The sequence below is a fragment of the Acartia tonsa genome, chromosome 3, assembly GCF_053477335.1.
Source record: "Acartia tonsa isolate MP-2025a chromosome 3, ASM5347733v1, whole genome shotgun sequence".
Lineage (NCBI taxonomy): Eukaryota > Metazoa > Arthropoda > Copepoda > Calanoida > Acartiidae > Acartia > Acartia tonsa.
Genome location: NC_137262.1, coordinates 19,771,699 through 19,795,766, shown reverse-complemented (window position 1 = coordinate 19,795,766; position 24,068 = coordinate 19,771,699). Strand labels below are relative to the sequence as shown.

Below are 24,068 nucleotides of genomic sequence, written 5' to 3'. Positions count from 1 at the left end.
ACACAATATAACCTAACCTAACCTAAAATAACCTATAAAAAGCCATTTTAAAAATACGAAGAATCGCTCCTTATGGAGGGATGTCGTAGAAAGGACTATACCCAAACTTTCTAGAGAAAAATTATATTATTTTTATAGATTACTATTGTTATGCTTTGAACCTAATTGACAAATATATTTTTCTTTAAAGTTTATATTTTAAACTAAACAATACCAAAATTATAATTTGATGCCTAGCTCCACAATAACAACAGGTAAAACAATTTATTATACAGCTTTTTAAAATTTAAGCAAGTAACGGGCGAAAGGAACAGTCAGACGGATGGCTGTATGTACGAACATACCACAGAAATAGAACCTAGTAAAAGTGGCTGACTCAGAATATGACGTCAAAAAAATTAACCAATGAGAGGCCAGTATACACTGTAATTGACCAATTGTAAAATATATAGTGGCCTCTCATTAGTTATTTTTTTTTACGTCATAATCTGAGTCAGCCACTTTTACTAGGTTCGAAGAAATAGAGTGGCTGCGCTTTTTTTGACGTCATAATCTGAGTCAGCCACTTTTACTAGGTTCGAAGAAATAGAATAGCGGCGCTTCTGACAAAGTATAGACAGTAAAATTCTAGTCTCATATATCTAGGTAAAATTGAGCAGTAATTTTGAAAAATGTTGTCATTAGCCTTTGGCAGAATTTGTTTGTCGACTTCCTTCCTCTCTCTTATACATTTGGATGCTATACTTTGGGTGTACTATAGTTTATACGTGGACAAGAATGAAAATAAAAAAACATAACCTCAAAAATATTAGGTTTGAGTGTAGTCAATTGATAACTATCATCATCATTGCCATTTATCCGTTAGGAGAGTTAAGGCCACTCAAAATGTTTTGCAAATAATGTTTTGAAGCTGCACGATGTCTAATAATAGCTAAAACTAATATATAGGTTTGGGGGTTCGATTCATCAAATTATGTGTCCCCTTTCACTTTTATGTTAGATTTCATTTGACTAGTAAGATTTTTGTAACTAGTAACGGTTGGTCTAAACTTTTCAAGGATGTATGTACTGGGTCTAATTTAATTCAGTTTTAGAAGTTGTAGGGCTCTATGTAAATGTACAAAAATAATTTCTTTTCCTTTTTATATTAAAGCAAAATTTTAATGTGAAGTGTAATCCTAGCACCTTAGATTTTGTCCTTATTTCCTGAATTCTGTAGCATTGTGACTCTAAAATCCATAATTTGTGAGCTTACACAGATTTTGTAGTAGGAAGAAAGTAGAGAGAGGGAAGTGATATTCATATGAGCACTCTATGTATAATGTATATTTTACAGTAAGCAATTTTAATCAACTTATGTTTTCTTGTGTGAATTAATGTTCTGATATAGGATAATACGACCAAGAAAGACATTTTTGTAACTAGCTGTAAATTGACTGGTCCCATAGCAAGCTAAAAGTCCGACATTTGCGCATTTTCTCAAGTTTTGCGTTGTTGATGACGTGCGAATCTAGAGTGTGCAGCTTCAGGTTGAACTTTATGAATTATAAAATTCTCCCTTCCTCGGAGATTCCTTTAAAGTAATATTCAAATTCCCCACTGTTCATATGCCTAGAATTTTGTCAAATATTTGACTCGACTCTGCTTTCCAAACAATATATGTTTACAAGTATGCAAGCTTTGCACGGATTATAGATATGTTTACATAGTTTTAAATAGCTAATTTTCATGGTTTTCTGCCAATAAGAACCAATTATTTTCCTTGTCCAAATACCTGCGAATGGTTGGACGCCCTTATACAAGAAGACGTTATTGGCTTATTTTAGCGTCAAATCCAGAAATTCGGAATTTAACCTATAATACAAAGTAGCTTGATGTCTGTCTGTCCGTCTGTCTGAAGCTTAAGATCTCGATAACCACTGAACCGATCGGATTCTTCTCTTCAGGGTATATACCTATTGGTCCTGTGGTGGTTTTAAGCTATTTTATTGGGGGGTGGGCCACCCCCAACCCCTTAAAAAACTGAAAATTCCCCCTAAATGTTTTTCTTTAAATAGAAAGTAGTGGGGTTACCTCAGTGGGGGTACTTAATTTTTTTCTAATAGAAAGTTGTGGGGGCACCTTAGTGGGGAAACTTAATTTTTTTTAATTACCTCTTGGGGCAAAGCCCCTAGAGGCTAGGGGCGAAGCCGCTAGTGTATTAATAAAGTAATAGTATTAATTTTAGACACAATGTCGACATTCTATGATATGTCTTATAGTTTTATCTATAATACAAAGTAGCTTGATGTCTGTCCGTCTGTCCGTCTGTCTGTCCCTTAAGATCTCAGTAACCACTGAACCGATTGGATTCTACTCTTCAGGGTATATACCTATTGGTCCTGCGGTGGTTTTAAGCTATTTTCTTGGGGGGTGGGACACCCCTAACCCCCCCAAAAACAAAAAAATCCCCCCCCCCCATTTTTTTTTTTTTTTTTTTTTTTTTTTTTACAAATTTTACGAATTTTATGAATTGTACGAATTTACGAATTTTACGAATTTTACGAATTTTACGAATTTTACAAATTTTACGAATTTTGTTAATTTAATCGCAAAATGTTTTCCTGCTGGGTAGGTGCGAAAATTTGTGATCCGTTCTGCTGGGTAAGTAATAGAAGATGTAATTATGCCTCTTGGGGCAAAGCCCCTAGAGGCTAGGGGCGAAGCCACTAGTGTCGACATAAAATATCAAAGTTGTTCACCAAAATTGCACTATAAAGGCACATGTGTCTTAAAACCAACTAATCATTAAGTACTTATAGAAGCCTTTTTTTCACATAAACCAGCTTCAAGAATCCCTATATTAGAAAATCTATTTTAGTTAATACTTAAAAGTTAATGGTACAAAAATCTAGGCATAAAAATTCTTATTCGAGAACAATTTAGCCATCTACGCATTTTAAACGCAGCAATTATAAAAGTTCATATAATTTTCTTTTTACATGTAGATTTGTGTTTTTATTCTCAAATGCTTTGAAGAAATAAAAGTAGTTGTTACTAAATTGAAAAATAATCCTTTTTTATAGAAAATATGTTTTTCAAGGCATTTGATATGTTTTAGCCTCTCCCTCTTTCTTCCCGTGACGTATTAGAATTATAAAACCCAAAAATCTGCCAAATTATAATTCTAACCATCACTATCCATTAAACATTTTCCTTGTAAGTTTTGGTCTGCTCTATAATTAACTTTATCTTTAAGTCAGTCCGTACCGCTATGGGGTAAATGCTATTTTCTCAATTGCAATTTTAGATTGTTATAACTGTGATGGTAGAATCCTTTGATCTAGGCATTTGTAAAGTCCGTCTGTATGTCAGTCAAGAATTTTTTCTTCCGTTTTTCTCTTAAAAACAGCCTAAAACCTGAAAATCTACAAAGTTTAGAAACCTCTATCCAACCGTTGCAGAGATATCACAAACACAGCAAAAATTAAGTTTAAAATTACATTACATTAAAATGTGTATCAATAAAATCTAGTTATTTTCCATTTTTGTAGAAAATTATAATAATTGAAGATATTTTGTAGCAATAATGTATTTTTAATATGCTATATTTGCAACTTCCCTTAAATATTCATCAAAGAAGGAGAAGGATATTAATCAATTTGAATCGTTGAATTGTAATGTTAGTGTGTATTTAATTTATAATTATTCTGGCCTCTAAAGTTTATACTCACGCTCTCTCATTTGTTAGCTTTTCTGGTTTTCATTGATCTTGATTGGATAAAACAAACTATCGTTGTTCAAACTTTTCCACCAATAATTTTAATCTCCAGAAGAGCTAAAAATTTTATCATATTTTGGGGTGCATATCAACCCTTATATTAACCCTTGAAGCTAAAGCCCCTATGTTTATACTGTACTGAATACATATCCACGCTCTTAATATTTCAAAGTTTTGATGCCCCCAAATATCATACTTCCACCTGAAAATGACAAAATAATGCGACCAAAAATATAATTATCTCATTATAACCCAATTTTCCTAGGTTTTTCTCATAAAAATTCAAATCTTTAAATACTATGATTAAGGGAAAAATCATAGCATATGAACTTGATTGTATTACTAAAATACTAGTAGCTGTTTATTAACAATTTTTGTTGGTGCATTTTGATTATCATACGAAGAAGAATTTTGCACCTTATACATCAAAATTAGCAACTAGGCTGTGCAATTATTCTATTTCTTTGAAATATTTAAAACTGGTGTTTTCAAATTTAACCTTTTTTTGTACTGTAAGATTGTAAATTAATCGTTTATGATGTAAAATATAAATTCTATTTATCAAAATTTTAGGCATTTATAGAAAAACAATGCAAAATGTACTTTTGCATGTACAAAACTATAGAAAAAGAAACGGGGGCAAATATTAATAAAAAAATTCAAAAAAAGATTCAAGTAAATACTATGATAGATGAAATTTTATTTCTCTTCATATATAATACTTATATAGGCGTGCCTATATTTCAAATAGGTTATTTTATGTACAATGTTTATATGTTAGGTATACATATTAACTGTATTTAATTGTTTATTAAACATTTACAGATAGTAAACTAAAATATATGTCGGACAATATTTACAATATATTTTTTAGAATAAATGTTGATATATCCCAATGAATGGAAGTCCCCACTATTATCCAATTCAAATACGAGAGAATCTGTGTATATATTATAATATTTTGTGGAAAAGGTTGTAATTTTACATACAATTTCTCGCTTAGCACCACCAATTAGAAAGTGGCATCTACCTTCAAATTACATACAATCTAGACAATCTAGAGCGAGTAGGGCCTGATCCCGCCGCCCCCGAAGCCCTCCGCCCCCCCCCCCCCGATCTGCCCCCAAAATGCAGCCAATTTGTATTCTTGTCTTCCTCTTTACATTTACTCTTTTTTCTCCCTTTCTTACATTTTTCCAAAAAACTATCAGGATTATTTTACTCAAAGGATCATAATAAGCCAAAAACAATGGACATAAAACACGTGGATATTGTGAGAGCTTCTCACAAACCCATATAAAATGTTTCTTCTAGCTGGATAATATAATGAATCATGATACCCCCAATTCCCCCTTCTATATGACTTTATAACATTGCCAAGGAAGAATATATTGACCAATATCAGAAGACTATATTAGCAAACTAAATTGGTGACAAAATTCTCCTGTCACAATAACCCTGTATTCTATATCCATTGCCCAAACTCCATTATTTTGTTTTCTTGATTAAATAATAAATAGTAGTGTTACTTAGGAAAATTTATTGATCTTCAACCCAATTCTTAGATATGATATTCTTAGATATAATATTCTTCAATTTGTTGCCTTTTACTATTGTAGGTAAAAATGGTTGTAAATTGAATAAAATGTTATCTCCCCTTTCTTGGAAAAGAATCTCATTGCGGTATTATTTATTTAACACTATTTTTTTATCTTTTAAAAAGTTATCCTTGACAACAAGAGGATTGTAAGTAAATGCAATGTTTGGGTAATTTTTTAAGTTTCGGCGATTTTTTTGTTGAACTTTGAATCAGAATTTCCTTTTTACAGACAATTCATACACTAGCAACATAATAAGTAGGCAACACTTTGATAGATAGATAGACAGATAGAAAGGTAGGCAAATTTTTGGGAAAAATAGATAAATCCTTATCATAAAGTAACAGGATGTCTGTTTGTATGTGTATTTGTATGTTTGTATCGAAATTCTCACTAACCGCTGAACCAATCGGGTTCTCCTTAATTTTTTAATAGAGACTTGAACGCAACATATCTAGGTATCGTATTATTTAAAAAAAAACATTTAGAGGCCTCTAGGGGGCGTAGCCGTTAGTAAAATATACAGACGTAGATGGCTTATTATTAATAGAAATATCAATAGATAATTAAAAATCTACAATATAAAGCAGGTCCTAAAAGATATCGCAAACGTCTGGTTAGACCTTTCAAATTTTCAGGGCAGGTTATTGTCATATTTCAGGCCAGTCTGAGAGAGAACGATACGTCATCCCCCCTTTGGATATTTGGTCCATTGGAAAATATCCCTACAATTTTTTTTGGTTAGAAAAAGTAAATGTGTTGGGTTGTTTCGTTACCTCAATCTTAGAGGCTAGAGGTGAAGCAAAGGGAGAATATTAAATCAATGAAAATAAGAAAAGAAAGCATTTCCCCAAAATATTTGTATCCTGTCCAATTTCTTGTTTTATTCTTTCAACTATCAATCATTCTAACACCTTTGTTACCATCTCATTTAATATTTGACACATTTTTAAAATCGAAGTTTTTCTATAATGGTAAGCTTTTTTTGTTGGTAAATTAGCTAGGCATGTTAGAATTGTCCTATCGATTTCAAAATTTGCATTGTGATTCTGTAGTAGTTTGATACAATTTAGAAAACGTAGCAACTCTATAATCGTTACCAGAATGTCAGTACGTCTATTTTTAACTTTTAAAACAACTAATTTTATGTGATATAATTATCCGAATATTATAATTTTTGGAATATTGATTCATAGAGAAAAAAGTACACTTTATTGTTATAAGCAAAGTATCTCTATAATCAATTCCTAAAAACGTAAGTATGTCCTTAACATTATCCTGTATTTATTTAGTTTTTCAAAAAATTTACAATTTTGTTTCGACTTTTTTACATTTATGTACTGATTATTCAGTTCTGACACTCTACAAGTAATAATGTATAATTGTCCTACCATTTCAGAGCTTTGCTTTCATGGATGTTGTCATCCTTGCTTTTAGTTTTTTTTTCTACTCAAGGAATTTAATTTAAAGAGAAATGAAACTGTATATGTTTTACAAAGCGAAGCAAACTTTTGGGCCAATTTGTAAAAATTGGTGTACTTACATAAACGTAGTGATACCCTTCTTCCTGTCAAGTAAAACTTCACAATAGTGATAAGCTACCAACGACAGAGTTTAGGACTTAATAGAGAGGGGATTAGCTTTTTATCTCCCATTTTGCTATCTCTCTCTAAATTTGTAAAATGTGCCCCCATTAAAACAATTTTATGAATTCATAACGATGTTTATATATATAGCGTTAAAGTCTAAAATCGTCTTGTTACAAATGTAGCTGTACCTCTTTGTGAAACATAGCATCCTTGTTTAAATAAAATACACAAACGGTGTTTTTATTTTGTTTAAATGGGTATTTCATATAAGGAACTAGGGCATAATAGGTTGCAGTTGGAATCAGGGTTACATGAATAGGACAATTGCAATGGTTGATAATTCAACCTTTCCCAACTTCTTAGCAAAAATACTGGTAAATATCAGGTGGAACTAAAGGTTGTAAATTAATACAATCTTCGTAGCTTATCCTCTACCTCCCTGAGTTTGAAATTGCTGACATACAAAGAATTTTTGCAAATAGTAAACTATTTTAATCAATCTAAAATCGCTTGGTGTAGGCGGATTTGCAAGGGTCAGGTTGCCAACAATATTAGTCAGGCTTCACAAATACAGTTTCCAGACGTCTTGTAGAGTAATATATTATAAATATTACCGTTTAATAATATATTATTACAACAACATAATGTCGATGTAAATGACCGTAAACTATTTATAGCGACCTGACGGCTAAAGGTACATGTTATGTCCGAATAATATTTTTATAATGACATGAAATTGCCCGCAAATAATACACTTTGAACTAATTAAAACCTAACCTAAGCTTTTTAGAAATAAGTCTTTTTCCTAATGCTTGTTCCTACTAGAATAAAAACCCACATGTTGATGATTAAAAGTATATTGTTTGACCAGGGTAATTAGTTTAAATACTTGGGGAGGGATATGGCAACTAAAAATAGTAGTTTTTGGGGCCACCATAATTCTCTGACATAATAATAATTAGAAATCTGACTAAACAGTAAGCAATTAAAAGTCTAATAAATTGAGTAAATAAAAATAACTCCATGTCTGTCTGCATGTCCTCTTTGATTTGATAGGCACTAGTCCGATTTTGATATAAGTCCCGGACTGGTTCGAATCTGTTTTAGGAACGAGCAGCTTACCCTCCCAAGATGAATAGTCATTATAATATTATCAATCCTAAAATTTTTACTGTAAATTCAGACCAAGAGATGCCCCTAGTAGTTCAAGTTTTAATGTAGCCAACTGGATAATATAATTGTTCTTATGGGGAGGAACCTAGTAATAGTGTCTAATTTTTTTATCTTTGTGACGTAACAAAAATCCATCTCTTTTTTAGAGGTTTCCTTTCCCACCTCCCCTTTCATCCTTCGATTTTTGTTACGTCACAAAGATAAAAAGTAAGACACTATTACTAGGTTCAAAGACTTGCATATAAATTATAGTTTTAGAAAAGGTGCGCTGTTTTAATTTTTTTTTCTTCTGATTGTTTTGTATACATCAACTTTATAAGATGAGCCAATTTCTAGCATGCTCCAGATAGATTAATTTTATACCGTTATCATTATCATAATAGTTTTAGCATAGTCAAGGAAACAGGGAGGGACAAAAAAATAGCTAATAAAATAATCTACAACCCTTTCCTACACCAAATATTTATCAGTCATATAAAGCAATATTACAAATAAAAAATGGGGGAGGTTTATTTTATGATCCGTTGGCAAATCCCAGTTCCCCCAGATGTATAGGACACTTTTTATGTGCATTTTTTGTTCGTGATACATACACACATGCAACATACATAAACATTTAAAAGCAATGAGAAGAGATAAAATTAGCTTGATAAAAAAGAACATAAGAAAAATGAAAAAATAAATTTATACATCAGTATATGATGCTTAAATCTCTTGAGCCGGCTACCATTCCCTTAATAAAATATTTGATAACTATGAAAGCTCTCGGACGTCCAAGTGTGTTGTTGTGTGGGGGGGGGGGGGTAAAATGAGGGGTATCCTGTTTGTGGGGGGTAAACAATGTATTCTAACTATTATTGTCAGGCATCTATAGGATCTAAGAGTTTACTGTTCTCGAACTTATCCATTTCTTTATTACTATTAATAGCTTTACAATACATTAATGATATGCATTATACCACAGCCGAGGTCCTTCAATCTTAAAGTTAAGATTGGCCTTCCGTAGAATAATTCTCGGACAAACCTTAATTATACACTAGCTTCGCTCCTTCGCTTAGCTGGTCTTAACAAGCTGGCTTACCACAAATAACGTTGAAATAATTCTCAATGACCACCGCGGCTGAGGTCCATCCAATCCAAAGTGGGAGGTGGGCCATCAACGCCCACCAAATATACTTGGCCTCCGTGTAGTGCTCTCGTGCTTTCCTGAAAAGAAAAAAATACATGAAAAAGGGTGGTAGCTCAATTTAACCATAATTTTCTTCAATTTCTTTTTAAAATCATGCATAAATACAAAATAAAATTCCATATATATATTTTTTTAAAGGTTGTTAATTTTTATCTAAAATATTTTTTATCCTTTATTTTTGTCATGAATTAATAAAAAAAAGTACCAATGTTAATTTTTTTTTCAAAAACAAAATAATAAAAACAAACAAATTGAAAAAAAACATACAAAAACAATTGAAATAATATTCAAGTACAATTGTTATTATTGTTTTGGGTAAATTTTTTTTATAGTTCGACGGTAGAAATACGTTTACTTTCTTACGAAAACACATTGAAAAAAGTTAAAAACAATTTAAGTTTAAACAATGTTTTGTACTGTTATGATATCAAGATATCAACAACAATATCATTACCTTCTTACCTTAAGCATCATATTCGACAGAAATAACGTCATTTGAATGACAGTAAGTGTATAATAAGTCAGCATTAACTAATTTTATCTGATTCCATTTTGTCAATATATAAGCCAAAGGATTTATATGTCAAATTTACAGATACAACAGGAGAAAATAGCGGCAGCGCTAGAGCCGCATCTTTAAAATTTAAAGTTCTCAAATGCAATTATTTTTTTAAAAAGAATTATGGAAAAAAATATTTATTATTCATTATCCTATCCCTTTTAAATAGTAATACTTTTTTTTAAAGAAATGAGAAGTATTTTCAACTTCCCAGTTTTTGACTATTAATTTAAATTCTTGTAAATAATTGCCATCCTTAAAAACTATATTTTTATTCTATGTCTTTTAAAACAAGGATTGGTAAAAACAAAGGTGCTTTATTTTATATCTCTAAAATGGCTGACCGACAAGCGTTTATTTGCAGGGATGATTTTTATTATTTCAGAGCAAGTTTAAGACTATTTATAGTAAAAGTGGGATAGATTAATCATTTGTAAATTAGCACTTATAAAATGATCAAAAATTAATGATTATCCTTATATTAAAGTAACAGGATGTCTGACTGTATATCTGTATTTTTAGACCGAAGAGTATCGTTAACCGCTGAACTGATATGGTTCTTCTTAAAAAGGTAGCTAATCATAGGCCCTGGAATGGTTTACAACATCTTGGGGGAGGATTTCACCACCCTCCCAAAAGAAATCACCCCTAAAAATCTTCACCACCAAAAAAAAATCCCGCACCAAAATTGTTTTCAACTTTTCTATTTAAATTTAAAATAAAAAAATGGTTATCGAATTCACATTCTCCCTCCTCAAGTGTCCATATAGGCATCTAGTGGGCGTAGCCCCTAGTAATATGTATATAGGTTTTTATTTTCAGGTTATGCTATTAATTGTCTAGATACTGATGAACTTCAATTTAGTTTCCGAAAGTGTACCTAGCGTCCGCGTCCTATCTCGAAATTTGCTATTAGCTAAAAAAGCTTCAAACTTCAAAAAAAATTAAAATTTTAAACATTAAAATTTTGAAAGTATAATGTATAAATCGCTTTGTTTTCACAAATTTCCGGAGAAGCTGAAAAAGGGTCTGCAATAATTGGGTTATCTGCTGTACACTTTAGGAAACTAGGGCTAGAATAGGAAATCCATTTGGAGCTCATCTAGATACTAGTTTAAGTATACAACAGAACCAATTATTAAGTAGCTTCGCACCAAACAATGTCATAACAAACCGAAAAAACCAAGCGTTCTACAAAAGCTAATGAAAATCAGATGAAATGAACGACTTTTCAAGCATTTATAGAATCAGGAATCATAATAATCTTCAATTCTTCAAATTTTAGTGACAAATTGTTTTAGATAGAAAAATATAGACATAAAGAAACATGAAATTGTTCCTAAAAAATTGTTACCTTTTTTCTCGATTAATTTTTATATTGTTGTTGAATAATACTGTATACTTTTATCTGTGAATATTCGACTTAAGAATTATGCATTAAAATGCTATTTTTCTCCAGGCTTGAGCCCCGCGGGGGTCAAAGATCAACCCAAGAAAAAATTAAAGTCATGTATTTTCTTGAAAATAAACGAGAGGTCCTAGGTAATATAAAGCTTTGTCTTGGATGCATACAAACTAACTTTACTTTATAGTAGCGAAGCTACTCTATAATTCCAAATGTATGTCCGTCTGTCAAACACGCAAAGGGGGAAACGTGATTTTCTCGGCTCCTATTCAGATACACTGCTGAAAGTTTTTGTCATTATTCCCAGCATTAACCCTTAACGGTCGGGGGGGGGGGGGGGCGTTGAACGCCCCCCCCTCCGGTTTTTTCTATCTCATTTCCTGTGTGTGAAAGATAAAGAGCCCAAACTGCGTGACTTTTAAGTATGGTTATGACACATAACTGAGAGTTTGGATTTTTGAATATCTCCATCCTGGCGGGCACAGGATGCCAGCAAACCTGGCAGGGTCATCCAGGTAAAGAGCAAAAATATTTTTTTGACTAAACAAAGCATTTTATCATACCAAATTACTAAAATATCCTCTAGTAGTACATCCTTATATGAAATACAGGTGTTCAAGTCACTTTCAGGTTCCAGGTATGATCCTGCAGGTCCTGATCCTCCAGGTCTCCAGAAATCTTTAAAAGGCTCCTGTGGCCGCAATTTTTGACTTAGAGACTTCAAATTTCAAACTCAAGCTTTCTTACATGTCTACATAACGTATTAAAATTTTATAAAGATCCGCCGCCGTTTTCCCGCCGACCGCCGACTGCGGCGGCTGACAGCTGTAAAGTACAGCTGCGGCCGCTGATATTTATATTTTGATATTTTTAATGTAAAATTTACATACAGATAAACGTTTTCTGGAAAAAAATTGTTCTTCTAGCTTCAAAAATAAGAAAATTACAGCCGTTTGAAATTTTAAAGTAAAAAAAGACCTAAAAACAAAGGTTGCTAAATAAAAGGGTGAAGGAAGCGAAAATTGACTAAGACTTATAAAAGGTCGGCAGTTCATTATCAAACAGGGGACTTGCACAAAAGAAATTAGCCCTCTAGCTTTGATAGGAACTGAGATAATGGGGGGGGGGCGTTAAACGTCCCCCCCCCTACCGATTAAGGTGCGGCAAGGGGCCCGACTGTAAAGGGTTAAGGGGCTTAATTAACTATAAAACATGCACTGCTTTGAATTAGGTTTTTGGCTATTTTTACATTTTTGATGTTTTTGGACTAATTTTCAAAATTTTTGGATATGAATGTTGTCATCCTTGTTTAAAATAAACTCAATAGTTGAAAAGTCATAGCATATTTTTTATCCTTTCTCTAAATGATTATTTTATTTTTATTAACTTGTTTCCCATATTTGAGACAGATATATGTTCCAAAATACATTTTAGTAAACTTACGTGTATACCAATTTATCTTTGTTCAGTGATGAATTAGAATATTTTGTTTACAAATCTTAAAAAGCTCTATTTCTTCTTTAAATGTTTTAAGACGTATAACATTTATTTAACAATTGCAACAAACATAAAGCAATTCCCGAGAAATTAAAAAAATACTGCAAAGTTTCATATGGCTCTGACAATTCTTTCATGCCTTTTTTGCAGTTATAAAAGAGCTAACTTTACTTATGAATCTTCTTAAACAAAAATGTCTGCCTTCGGTAGCTTAAACTTAATCTGAGGAATGGTTGGCAGAGAAACACAAAATTAAATTTTTCTACTAATAATTTTAACCTACTAAATAAGAACTTTTATTGAGGGGGGAATATCTTGAATTGCTATATCCCTGAGATACTATTGCTACATACAAGTTACATCAACCATTATGCAATAGAAAAGTAATTGATTAAATAGATGGATAGATTGAAAAAAAAATCACTATTATAATTATTTTTTAAATGTAAGACATTGTTGCTATGCTTTACTATGCAAAAATTCTAGTTTCTGTACTTTTTCAGTGAATCTACTACTTTTTTACTCGAGTTGGTTGTCTGTAAATGATTTTTGATTGTCAAAAGTAACAGCTTCTTTAAGATATGTATATTCTTAATTTCTTAGTTTATAGCATAATAATATTTTGCATCAGCCTGTAGGGAAAAAAGGCGAATATAACTGAGTAGCCGGAATGTTTTCCTGTTCCATAAAATATGTGATGTACCTAAAAATACAGAGATGGGATAATGATCGAGAAATTAATCTACATCTAAATACGTGTAGAGGGGGGAAATGGGGTGATTACATTGACCATTAACCTCTTCCTTCTAATTAAAAGTTTTTACTATTGTTCAATAATATTCAAGATTCATAAACTGTAAGTTTACAGTGTAATTAAAATGCTATTAAATATTAAGTATTACCAATTTATCAAGATAAAACAACAAACAGAATTTATATATATAAAATATACAGAAATATTTCTAAACCTATCCCTTTTTTGTTATGAGACCTTATATGACCTATTTTGAACTTTTTACATGTAATGTTAAAAAATATTTAATGCATTTAAACATTTTTTTTTAATTCCAAAAAAAACTTAATTTAGAATCTGTCGCATTATTAATCAAATGAAGAGAGGGGACATTAGAAAATTTTTAACGAATATCTACAAATGTGGCAATTTTATTTACCATCATTGGGGACGTGTAAAAATTTGTTTTACCCTTAAAATCCCTGACTATTTCATGTTGTTTGTTTGTGCATTAATCTAAATATATGATAATAAGCTATTTGATTTCCACACCCTTTGTTTGGGTTATTATTATGCAATCTCTTAGATTTATATAAAAGTGTGCAACCAAAACCGCTAAGGCTTGATTTATAATAGCAAGTTTTTGCTCAGTTGTATTCATATATCGTTTCAATTGTACATTGCCGTTGATTATTTCTGTGTAATATAGAGTAGTAAAGATTATTGTCTGAAGCCAAAAATCTTTATAAGCATAAGGTCCTGTAATGGTTTTTTAGACTATTTTTTCAGGCTTAAGTCTTCAAATGGATTTAGGCCATTTTTATAATCCCGCTCTAACCCTTCAAATAAAGATCCCATGTGCTTTTGGCTTAGCCGCTGGTTGTATCTATGTAGATTGTAGATAATATAAATAACATTTAATTCGTCAGCTAATAGTACTCAAGGCAAATGGTTTGTTACAATTTAGCATGGACATCATACCTAGTAATAGTTAAGACTTTCAGACAAAGGTCCTGCATTTAAAGAGTTTATTGTCTGTAACAGTGATGAAGGGATATTCTATTTTCTAAATTTTTTTAGCAGGTTTGCAGGGATACTTTATGACGAAACAATTAATTACGAGAAGGTTGATTATGATTATGATTATATCTGCAAATTATTATGCATTCCATTACATAAATACCCAGGAATGCAAGGATATGACATTGTATACACAAATACAGCATTATGCTTTTTGGTTATAGGAATCTTTAAAAAAATCAGTAGCATGATAATTACGTTTTCACATTTTCGTACAGACAGAAAGGACACATAAAGTTATATAGTAGCTTTGCTAGTAAAAATACATTTGCAATTGGATACCAAATACCTTACATCCTTGAAATTTGTTTTCAGTGATGAAAGTTAGATAAATAAGAATAGGCCGTTAGTTCAAATTGTCTTGAAAAATATGTAAAAACCATTTTTTGAAAGTTTTGATTGTTCTTAAAACGGATTTTTTTCTTTTTAAAATTTTATATTTTTCAAACAGATAGCTGTTATCGTTATTTTAGGCACGTTATATCGTCATATCCATTTTAACCTTGGCATGACAATGCCTGTAACAGTTAGGTACAACACAGAAAAGTCCGTCTTTTTTTTACCAAAATATCCTATAATTATTATATTCATCTGCTTTTTAGAATAAAGAATTCTTGAACAACAAGGTTTAATGTTATAGAATGTAAATTGAATTCTTTTCATTCAATTTAATTAACTTATCTACTTATTAAGTGCTCGCACTCTATAGGTGTTAATTTTCGTTTGTCCAACTGTCTGATTTTAGAGCTCTGCTATTATGGATGTTGTCATCCTTGTGTTCTAAAGGTATTTTTAAAAAATAGTCAGAAATTATCGTAAATGCAATGGCCACTGTTATCTTGAATTAATATGAATTGATAAATAGGGCAATAAAAATGGTTTATTGAAATCAATAAAGCTTTAATTCACCCTGAACAAAGTAAAGTGATTTCTTTTAATCAGCGAAGCTACTCTTCATTGTGATTCTATTGAATTGGCAAGCAAACAATATTTTAGAGAAAAAGAGTCTATAAAATATTGCATTTTAATTTTTGAAATGAATTGTCAATTAATCATTAAATATGACTTTTTAGTAAGAAAATAAAATTTACCAATTATAATATACTTTTTTGGCTTCAACCACTTTACCAACTCCCCACCTCACTTGAACATCCTTAAACATACTAATTCTGAAAGTTTTGGTATCATTGAACGTCTTTGTCCTTGTTTATGAGTAAATAATTAATTTTTTATGACCTGTTATGCTTAAATGCAACTGGGTGCAGTTAGATAATGACAACGTCCTTACAATACTCAAAGATAAATTCGAAAAAAGAGAAAAATTTTAATTATCTTAGAATTTACTTAGATGAAATATATGTTTTATAAAAGTGTAAAATTTCTTTTTAAATTTTTTTCATACCAAATATAGTACCAACTGCTATTTTGTAATGTGTTTGTTGTAATGAGCATAGCCAAGCAATCACATAAATTCTTATTTTTTTATATTACTTGCTTGATTTAAAAGCAGTAAAAAAAGGTTTAAAAGTACTACAATAATGCAAAAAAATATAACTTTTTATTTATATGATGTTTTACAGTGACACTACTTGAATAATGAAGGTATAAAATCTTTGTGCACTCATTGAAAACAGCAGGGATAGGGATATGGAACTTAAAGAAAAAATAATTATATTTATTAGATTAGAATACAGAAATAATTAAATTTACATAAATGATCAAAGATCATCATTTTTAACTCGAGAAAATTTTCTTATCTTTAAGTACCTCCCTTAAAAATGTTTTTGAACTTTCTGCTATAGGATAACGAGGGGTGAACAATAGATGAGGAACAATTTCCACCAATGAATGAAAGAGTCTTTTCCTATCCCACCCATTTAAAAATAAGTTTTTAACTTGTGCTTAACTTAAACCAGCAAATTCAAAAACTAGATAATAGATAATCATTTCTCCTGAAAAAATACACAATATAATTTATTTTCAACTTGGGGTTAAAACTTATTCATCTGATTTAAATAAAATTGATCAAATTGAATTAAGTACAGGGAAGCTTTACCTCAATCCCTGCAAATCAGTCTTAAATTTAGTGTCCTTATAAGAGGGTTGAAAAGTAATAGGACATTGTGATTATTAATTTGGGCGGGAAACGCTACTTACAACGGTACTTCAGGATAATTGGGAGACCTCGTTGGGTGGGTAAATGGCTTTGTGTGTACGTGTGTGTGTGTGTGTGTATGCGAATTTATTGCAGAATAAAAGAATAATCCTTGCAATGAAGTAACATGTATGTGTACCAAAGGATCTCGCTACCCGTTGAACCGATATGGTTCTCCTGTACAATATACCTACTCATAGATCCTAGGAAAGTTTATAACTATTTTGGGGAAGGGTACTTTCCCCCTATCGAAATTTTGGAGATTTATTTATTTTTCTTTTTTTTAAACTAAAAAATAAGGAAGGGGAGGGGGGTTCGAATTCATTCCCCACCATTTCAAGTATCCATAGAGGCCTCTAGAGGCGCAACCTCTTGTCCTTATATAAAGTAATAGGATAAGTGTCTCTCTGACTGTGAGTCTGCCTGTGTGTTTGTAACTAAAGATATCTCTAATACCTGAACCTCACAGGTCTCTTAATAATAAAAATCTAAAAATAAAAAGACAACATGATATTAAAATAGAGTCTAGTGGTGGTTGGAATCAATTTAAAGTGCAATAATAGTTGCTCCTTCTTGCCAGATTTGTCAATTTGAAGTTTTAAAATTTTTAAATATTACAAGAATTCCAAAGACATTTATCTAAAGTAAACAGTAAACACCCTAATTAATCAAAGAAAAGGGTTGAGTTTTTATTAGATTTATTTAAACTCTGTTGAATTTAAAATTACCCTTCTCTTTATTCCTGCAGTTTTCAGTTAGAGCGAAGATTTTTGCTAGTTAGTTTGACTCTATATAATTTAGTGGTTATACAAAATTTACAAGGACAAAGATGACACCAGCGATAAAAGCAAATCTCTGAAAATAAGACGGACAAACGAACATTGACAAATAAGGAAAAAGTTAAAAGTAGACCATAGTTGAAGATGAGCATCGTTTTTTTGTGTGATTAAAATTAGGGGAAGAAAGGAACGTATATTGATTCAACTGCAATTGTCTTTTACCTCCTTGCTAACCAGTACCAATAAAGCCTAAACAATTGAACTTTTGTAACAAAACTATTTATTTTTTTGTAGTTTAATTTTTATAATAGTTAAACTGTTTGCATGTTAGGGTAAATTAAATGCTCGCAAGAAGATAGAAACTTAACCCAACGTAGTTGTACTGTAAAATGAATATACTGGAATAACATATCATTAGATTGATCAAACTTATAATTAAAATTCATTTTACTTGGGGAGGGGAGATCTATCTAGGGACGATTTCTCTTGGGAGGGTCGAGTTACCCTCAACCAAAATAGTTATGAACCTTCATTGAACCTATAGTAAGCTTCACAATTATGGAGAACCATATCGATTGCTATTCACAGACAGACAGAGAAAAGCCAAACAGACACCCTATTATTAAAAGCGAAGCTTTTCTATAATTAGGGTCGGTCCGTACGTCCGTCCGAGATAGATAGCTTTTATTCGTTAATTTAGGCATGTTAGAATTGTCCTATCGATTTCAAATTTTGCATGATGATTCCTGTAGTAGTTAGGTACGATTTAGAAAGCGTAGCAACTCTATAATCATTACCAGAATGTCCGCACGTCCATTTTAAACATGTTGATTTTTCTCCTTTTTTAACAACAAATTTGTATGTGATCTAATTATCCGTTTAATCTGATTTTTGGTATATTGATTCCTGGGACAACAAAGAACCATATTAAAAGCGAATCAACTCTATAATCAAGTCCTAAAAATGTAAGTATGTCCATAATCATTATCCTGTATTAAGCAGTTTTCCAACAAATTTACTTAAAGTTTGCTTCGACTCTTTCGATACTTTTATATTCTGATTATTCAGTTCAGACACTATACAAGTGTTAATTTTCGTTTGTCCTACCGTTTCAGTGCTTTTATGGATGTTGTCATCCTTGTTTTCATATAAAGATGATAGAATTACCAAAAAATAGTATTAATTAAGATAAATGAATGGTTAATTTTAACACCTAATTTATTTTATTTTGCAATAATTATGAAACCGCAATTGTTACTATTTCATTATCAAACGCGCAGATTTTGTGTAACCATGGTATGTTCTTAGAGAATTACTTTGATAGTAGTTATGAAATTTGTCTCATCGATTTGAAACCATGTACGATTTCTGGAACAATTAGGTATAATCACAGTTATAAACTAAATAATTAAGTTCGTACTTCAAATAAATACATGTTTATTTTACAGCTATTTATCTAGTAATTTTAGAACATTTTTATGAATTACATTTTTCAAAGTGAATCCTAAAACATTTCCTAAAACGTAATAGTTATTTCTCGTATCGTATTATAAACGGCTTTCCGCGGATATAGAATGTACAATTATAAGATTAAAACTTGTTTTTTTAGCCCCGTGGTGCCGAAGGCACCGGCTAAAAAAACTGGTTTTAATCTTATGATTGTACATTTCTATATTCGTAGAAAACTGGATATAATACGATGCTAGACATAGTTTTTTCGTATGGATGAGAACCGGTTCCTATCCACCGGATTCGAATGAATACGAGAAAGAAGTATTATCGTCTTGTGAATCCTACATTTTTAGCAACTTCAAGCCTACTGAAATTTGTAGGTGTTGGCTGTTCTTTTGAGATATTTTGTCCTTGTTCTTATATTATTTTCAATGATTAATGAACTTTAAATGTGTGGAAATAGTTTAATTATTCTGCTTTAGGATATATATTCGCTAATTTAGATTATGTAATATTTGTGTATTTTTTGCATCACAGCTCCTCTATATCTAAAGTTTATTAGCACAATAGTGAAAGATTTAGCAGGCCGATCATTTTCACAAAGAATATACAAAATTATAGAAATTTGACACTTCTTTGCAGTGAGAAAAGTAATATAGTCTTTCTTTTGTATACTAATAAGGAATATAAAAAATAATAAAATTATCTCAAAATTTGCCTTATGAGCTTCAATATATATAATCTTTAAGGCTATTTTTTGGTTTAGAAGACCAAACTAACAATTGTACGATGGCCAGTAAATTTAGTTTTCTTTCCCTAATAAGTGAAAAACTGAATATCTGAATGTCTGATAAGATTGAGAAACAATGTAAAACTACAAACCTCTAATTCTTAAAATTGTTTCCCACTAACCTTATTTTATAAACATAACTAACTTTTAATAAAGATTACATAACATCCCTCTTCTACATATTTACCATTCATACACAATAACCTGGCTTAAAATACTCATAAATTTCATGTTTAAAGACCAAAAGTTCTTCAATTAACCTGAACCAATTATTTTTTATGAGATGAAAAGTATTACTCTTTACCAAACGTCCAAAAGATAATATGCTTTGCGTTTACAACCTTTGTTTAGGAGTTCTTGATATGTGAGATTTCAAATGTTTGGACCAAGGAACTTGTTTTTATTAAATGACATATTTGCATTTAGAACCAGTCTAAAGCTTATTCATTATAATATAGTATTACATAATCATTTTTTATGCTTCAAATAATCACAATTAGCTAGGGATACACCAAATATTTTTGTTATTTAATTTTAAGAACAGAATTTTATTTAAAAGTGTATATAATTTAATTTTCTCGTATTCATTCGAATCCGGTGGATAGGAACCGGTTCTCATCCATACCAAAAAACTATGTCTAGCATCGTATTATATCCAGTTTTCTACGAATATAGAAATGTACAATCATAAGATTAAAAATAGTTTTTTTAGCCCGTGCCTACGGCACCACGGGGCTAAAAAAACTAGTTTTAATCTTATAATTGTACATTCTATATCCGCGGAAAGCCGTTTATAATACGATACGAGAAATAACTATTCTTAACTCTCCAACCACTTCATTACCCCTACCTCTCATCTTCTCCATTCCTTCTCCTCCCATTTTCTTTTCTTTCTATCTCCTTCACTTCCCCTCCAATTTCATTTCTAATTGCAGACATGATTGTTCTTGTTTTAAAACAGTTACTACATCTTTAAAAGGAAAACTTGCCTAAACCCTAGTGACCCATGAGAAATCTTGTAAATCTCGCCGAATCATCCGAATAAGTGAAGTCAATTTGCTTTCTTCAACCAGCAAGTCATGGCAAGAAGTTTATACAAAACTGTACATATATATTTATAGTAACGTCTCCTTTTCCAAACAAGTATAGAAATATTAATTATATTGGTGGTTCTATTTTGAAATGCTTTCGAAAGGTCCCAGGACTAGCAAAACATTTTTAAATCTTGTTTTTGAGTTAACCAAGGAGGATGGAGGAGGCCAGGAAAACCACCCCAAAATATTCATTGAGCTTCTCTGAAAAGTATAACCTATCACTGGCTATTAGGACCAGCAATTTTTAAGAAATACCTTACTACTTTATACTATAGGACTAGCGGGTATGCCCCTTGTATCTATGCGGCTGAAAGGAGGTAGAAATATCCTGAAACCATTCCAAGACTTAGATTAAAAAATAAAATAGCCTGAAACCATCACAGAAACTATGTGAACCTCACCACAAAAAGAGGATTCAATTAGTTCAGTAGTTATTGCGAATTTTAGTTTCAGACAAAAAAACCTTAGAACTTTATGAAATAAGATATAGAAAAGTTAAAATTTATAGATAATTATGTAGTTAATAAAATAAAATATAAACTAAAAATGACTGTGAATTTTAATCAATTGTCAATTTTATAGAAACATCTTATTTAATAGTTGATGAGCTTGAGTAAATTGAATGATGTAAGAGGGATATGAGTAAATACATCCTAGTATTGGTTTCTCAAGAAGTTTAGTATTCATATCAATTAATAAATTGGCCAATCATATTTCCTAGGTTAGACTGAAAAGAAGAAGTTTATAGTGGTTATAACATTAACGTCATACTGACCTACCATTGGTAAGTTAAATTCTATGCTTCCTAAAACATACCTAATTGTTTTAGAAATCATCATGCAAAGTTTGAAATCGATAGGACAATTCTAACATGTCTATATTAACGAAAAGAACTAACCTTTCCAGACGAAAGGACATACCTTAATTATTGAAAAGCTTATAAAACAAGGATGACAACATCCATAAAAGCGAAGCTCTGAAACGGTAGAACAAACGGACATTAACATTATATTGTCAGAACTGAATAATCAGGTTTAAATGTATAAGAGTCAAGCCAAAATTGTAAGGAAATTTGTTGAAAAACTGCTTGATACAGGATAATGTTTATGGACATTCTTATATTTTTAGGACTTGATTATAGAGTTGCTTCGCTTATAATATTATACTTTGTTGTCCCAGCAATTAATATACTAAAAATCAGATCAATCGGATAGTTAGATCACATAAAAATTTGTTATGAAAAAATCTAAAAAATCGACATGTTTAAAATGGACATTCTAGTAATGATTATAGAGTTGCTACGCTTTCGAAATCGTACCTAACTACTACCTGAATTACCTTGCAAAGTTTAAAATCGATAGAACAATTTTAACATGCCTAACTTAACGAAAAAAGCTATACGTTCCGGACGGACGGACGGACTGACTGACGGACGGACGGACTGACCGACCCTAATTCTAGAAAAGCTTCGCTTTTAAAAAATACTTATAAAATTCTAACAGGAACGGTTGAGTTGTAAGTTAAATTGTAGCCATATGTGCAAACAAAATATTGAATTGATTATACCATCATTTTGATGGCCCCTAATTTATCTTATAAACCAGGCAGCTATTATTATTTGTTTTATATTCAGTTTATACCCGCGAGTGGAGCGAAACAAAGAAGCGCATCAGCTTATTGTCTGATTTTTGATCGGATCGAATCTCGTCATAAACCGCGTCATAACTGAAGACGCTAAATCTTATCTAATGATGAAATGTCAGATACACGAAGTAAAAGTAGTCGGAATTCCTTGACCAATAAAGACGCAATTATGTATATATACATAGTCAATTGAAGAAATTAAAGAATTGGTTGTCTGAAATAGCTGGGATCTTAGTGCTTTGGCAAAGACTATGAAGATCTGGTACCTTTCATTGTTATTAACCGTCCCCAAAGTTATTAATCATGTATATATTTCAGCGTTTAATTTTAAAAGCCAGGTAAAATGGTATAAACAGGCTATTGATTGAAAGCAAAATGAAAGGACCTTCCTTTTTTGATACAAAGATATACAAAAATTTATGTTCTACCTTTATGCAAAACATTTTTCATTGAGGTCTATAGAGATCTACCTTTATCTACAACCTTGTGAGCAGGCCTAATGCAAGGAGGAGCAAAGGATTTAATTGAATACACGCAAAAACAATGATAAGGGGGCGACTGATATTCAAACCAATTAGGACCCTAACATAATAGAATCGTATAGAGTTTTTCAAAAGTAATATTTTGTGTATGTTGCCCAATTGAAATAGAATAAGTAATAAAAACAATTATACGGGGGCGAATAATATTCAAACCAAGTAGAACCCTACATTTATAAATTATATAGTGAAAAAAATAACGTAAAATAAAAATGGCCCTTACACAGTGGGATCTTTTGAAAAAAATCGGGACATCCAAAAAATCTAAAATCGACTTTTATCTATCCTAGGACCTAATAATAGCTGTAAGTAGACAGCTAGAAAAGAAATTTTTTAAAAATATTAATTTTTGGCGGGTTTATGCCATTTTTAAAAAAGGTAGTGAAAAATTTCTTTTCAGTTTTGATGATTTTCCAGATTTTTTTACACAATTTTTTCAAAGCAACAAAAAATACATTTATGTTCATCTTATGAAAAAAAAAATTTATTGAGGTACTTTTCAGATACCTGTACCAATGTCTAATTAAAGAAAAAATTTAAAAAAATATTTTTTTGGTGGTGTAAATTGACATTTTGTGAGAATATTTCACCAAAAATATTAAGATTTTTAACCCCAAAAAATCAGTTTTCTCCATTTTACCCAAAAACGGACAGGAGGCCCCGGGTTTTGCAATAATAATATCAGTATACAACATGTATTGTGTATAAAACAGTTTTCACAACCTGGGGCCTCTTGTCCGTTTTTGAGTAATTGAGCATTTTACATTGCATGGTTTGAACAATTTCGTTCTTGTTAATTTCAAATTTTCCCCCGTTAGAGGGGGAAGGAGTCATTTTAGAGCCCAAAGTCATCTCTGCAATATTTTCAGGCGGATCTTTCTTGACTTATGCATCATTTGCCTCTGGCGAACCGTTTCGCCGTTATTTGCCGCCGTTGGCGTGATTTTTAACGATTTTCGCCGTTCTCGCGGTTTTAATGGACATTTAAGGGATAAAGGAGTCGTTAAATAAAGATGACTTAAAAATACTTTT

At 31.1% G+C, this 24,068-nt stretch overlaps 1 protein-coding gene across 1 annotated transcript in view; it reads right to left on the bottom strand.

Moving 5' to 3' along the window:
• The window catches only part of LOC145313591 (uncharacterized), a 125,664-nt gene that overhangs the window by 20,775 nt on the left and 80,821 nt on the right, over nt 1–24,068 (bottom strand). Inside the window, exon 7 of the mRNA XM_080153056.1 lies at nt 9,202–9,326. Within this exon, the coding sequence (XP_080009182.1) occupies nt 9,202–9,326 (125 nt within the window). The remainder of the gene's footprint in view (nt 1–9,201; nt 9,327–24,068) is intronic.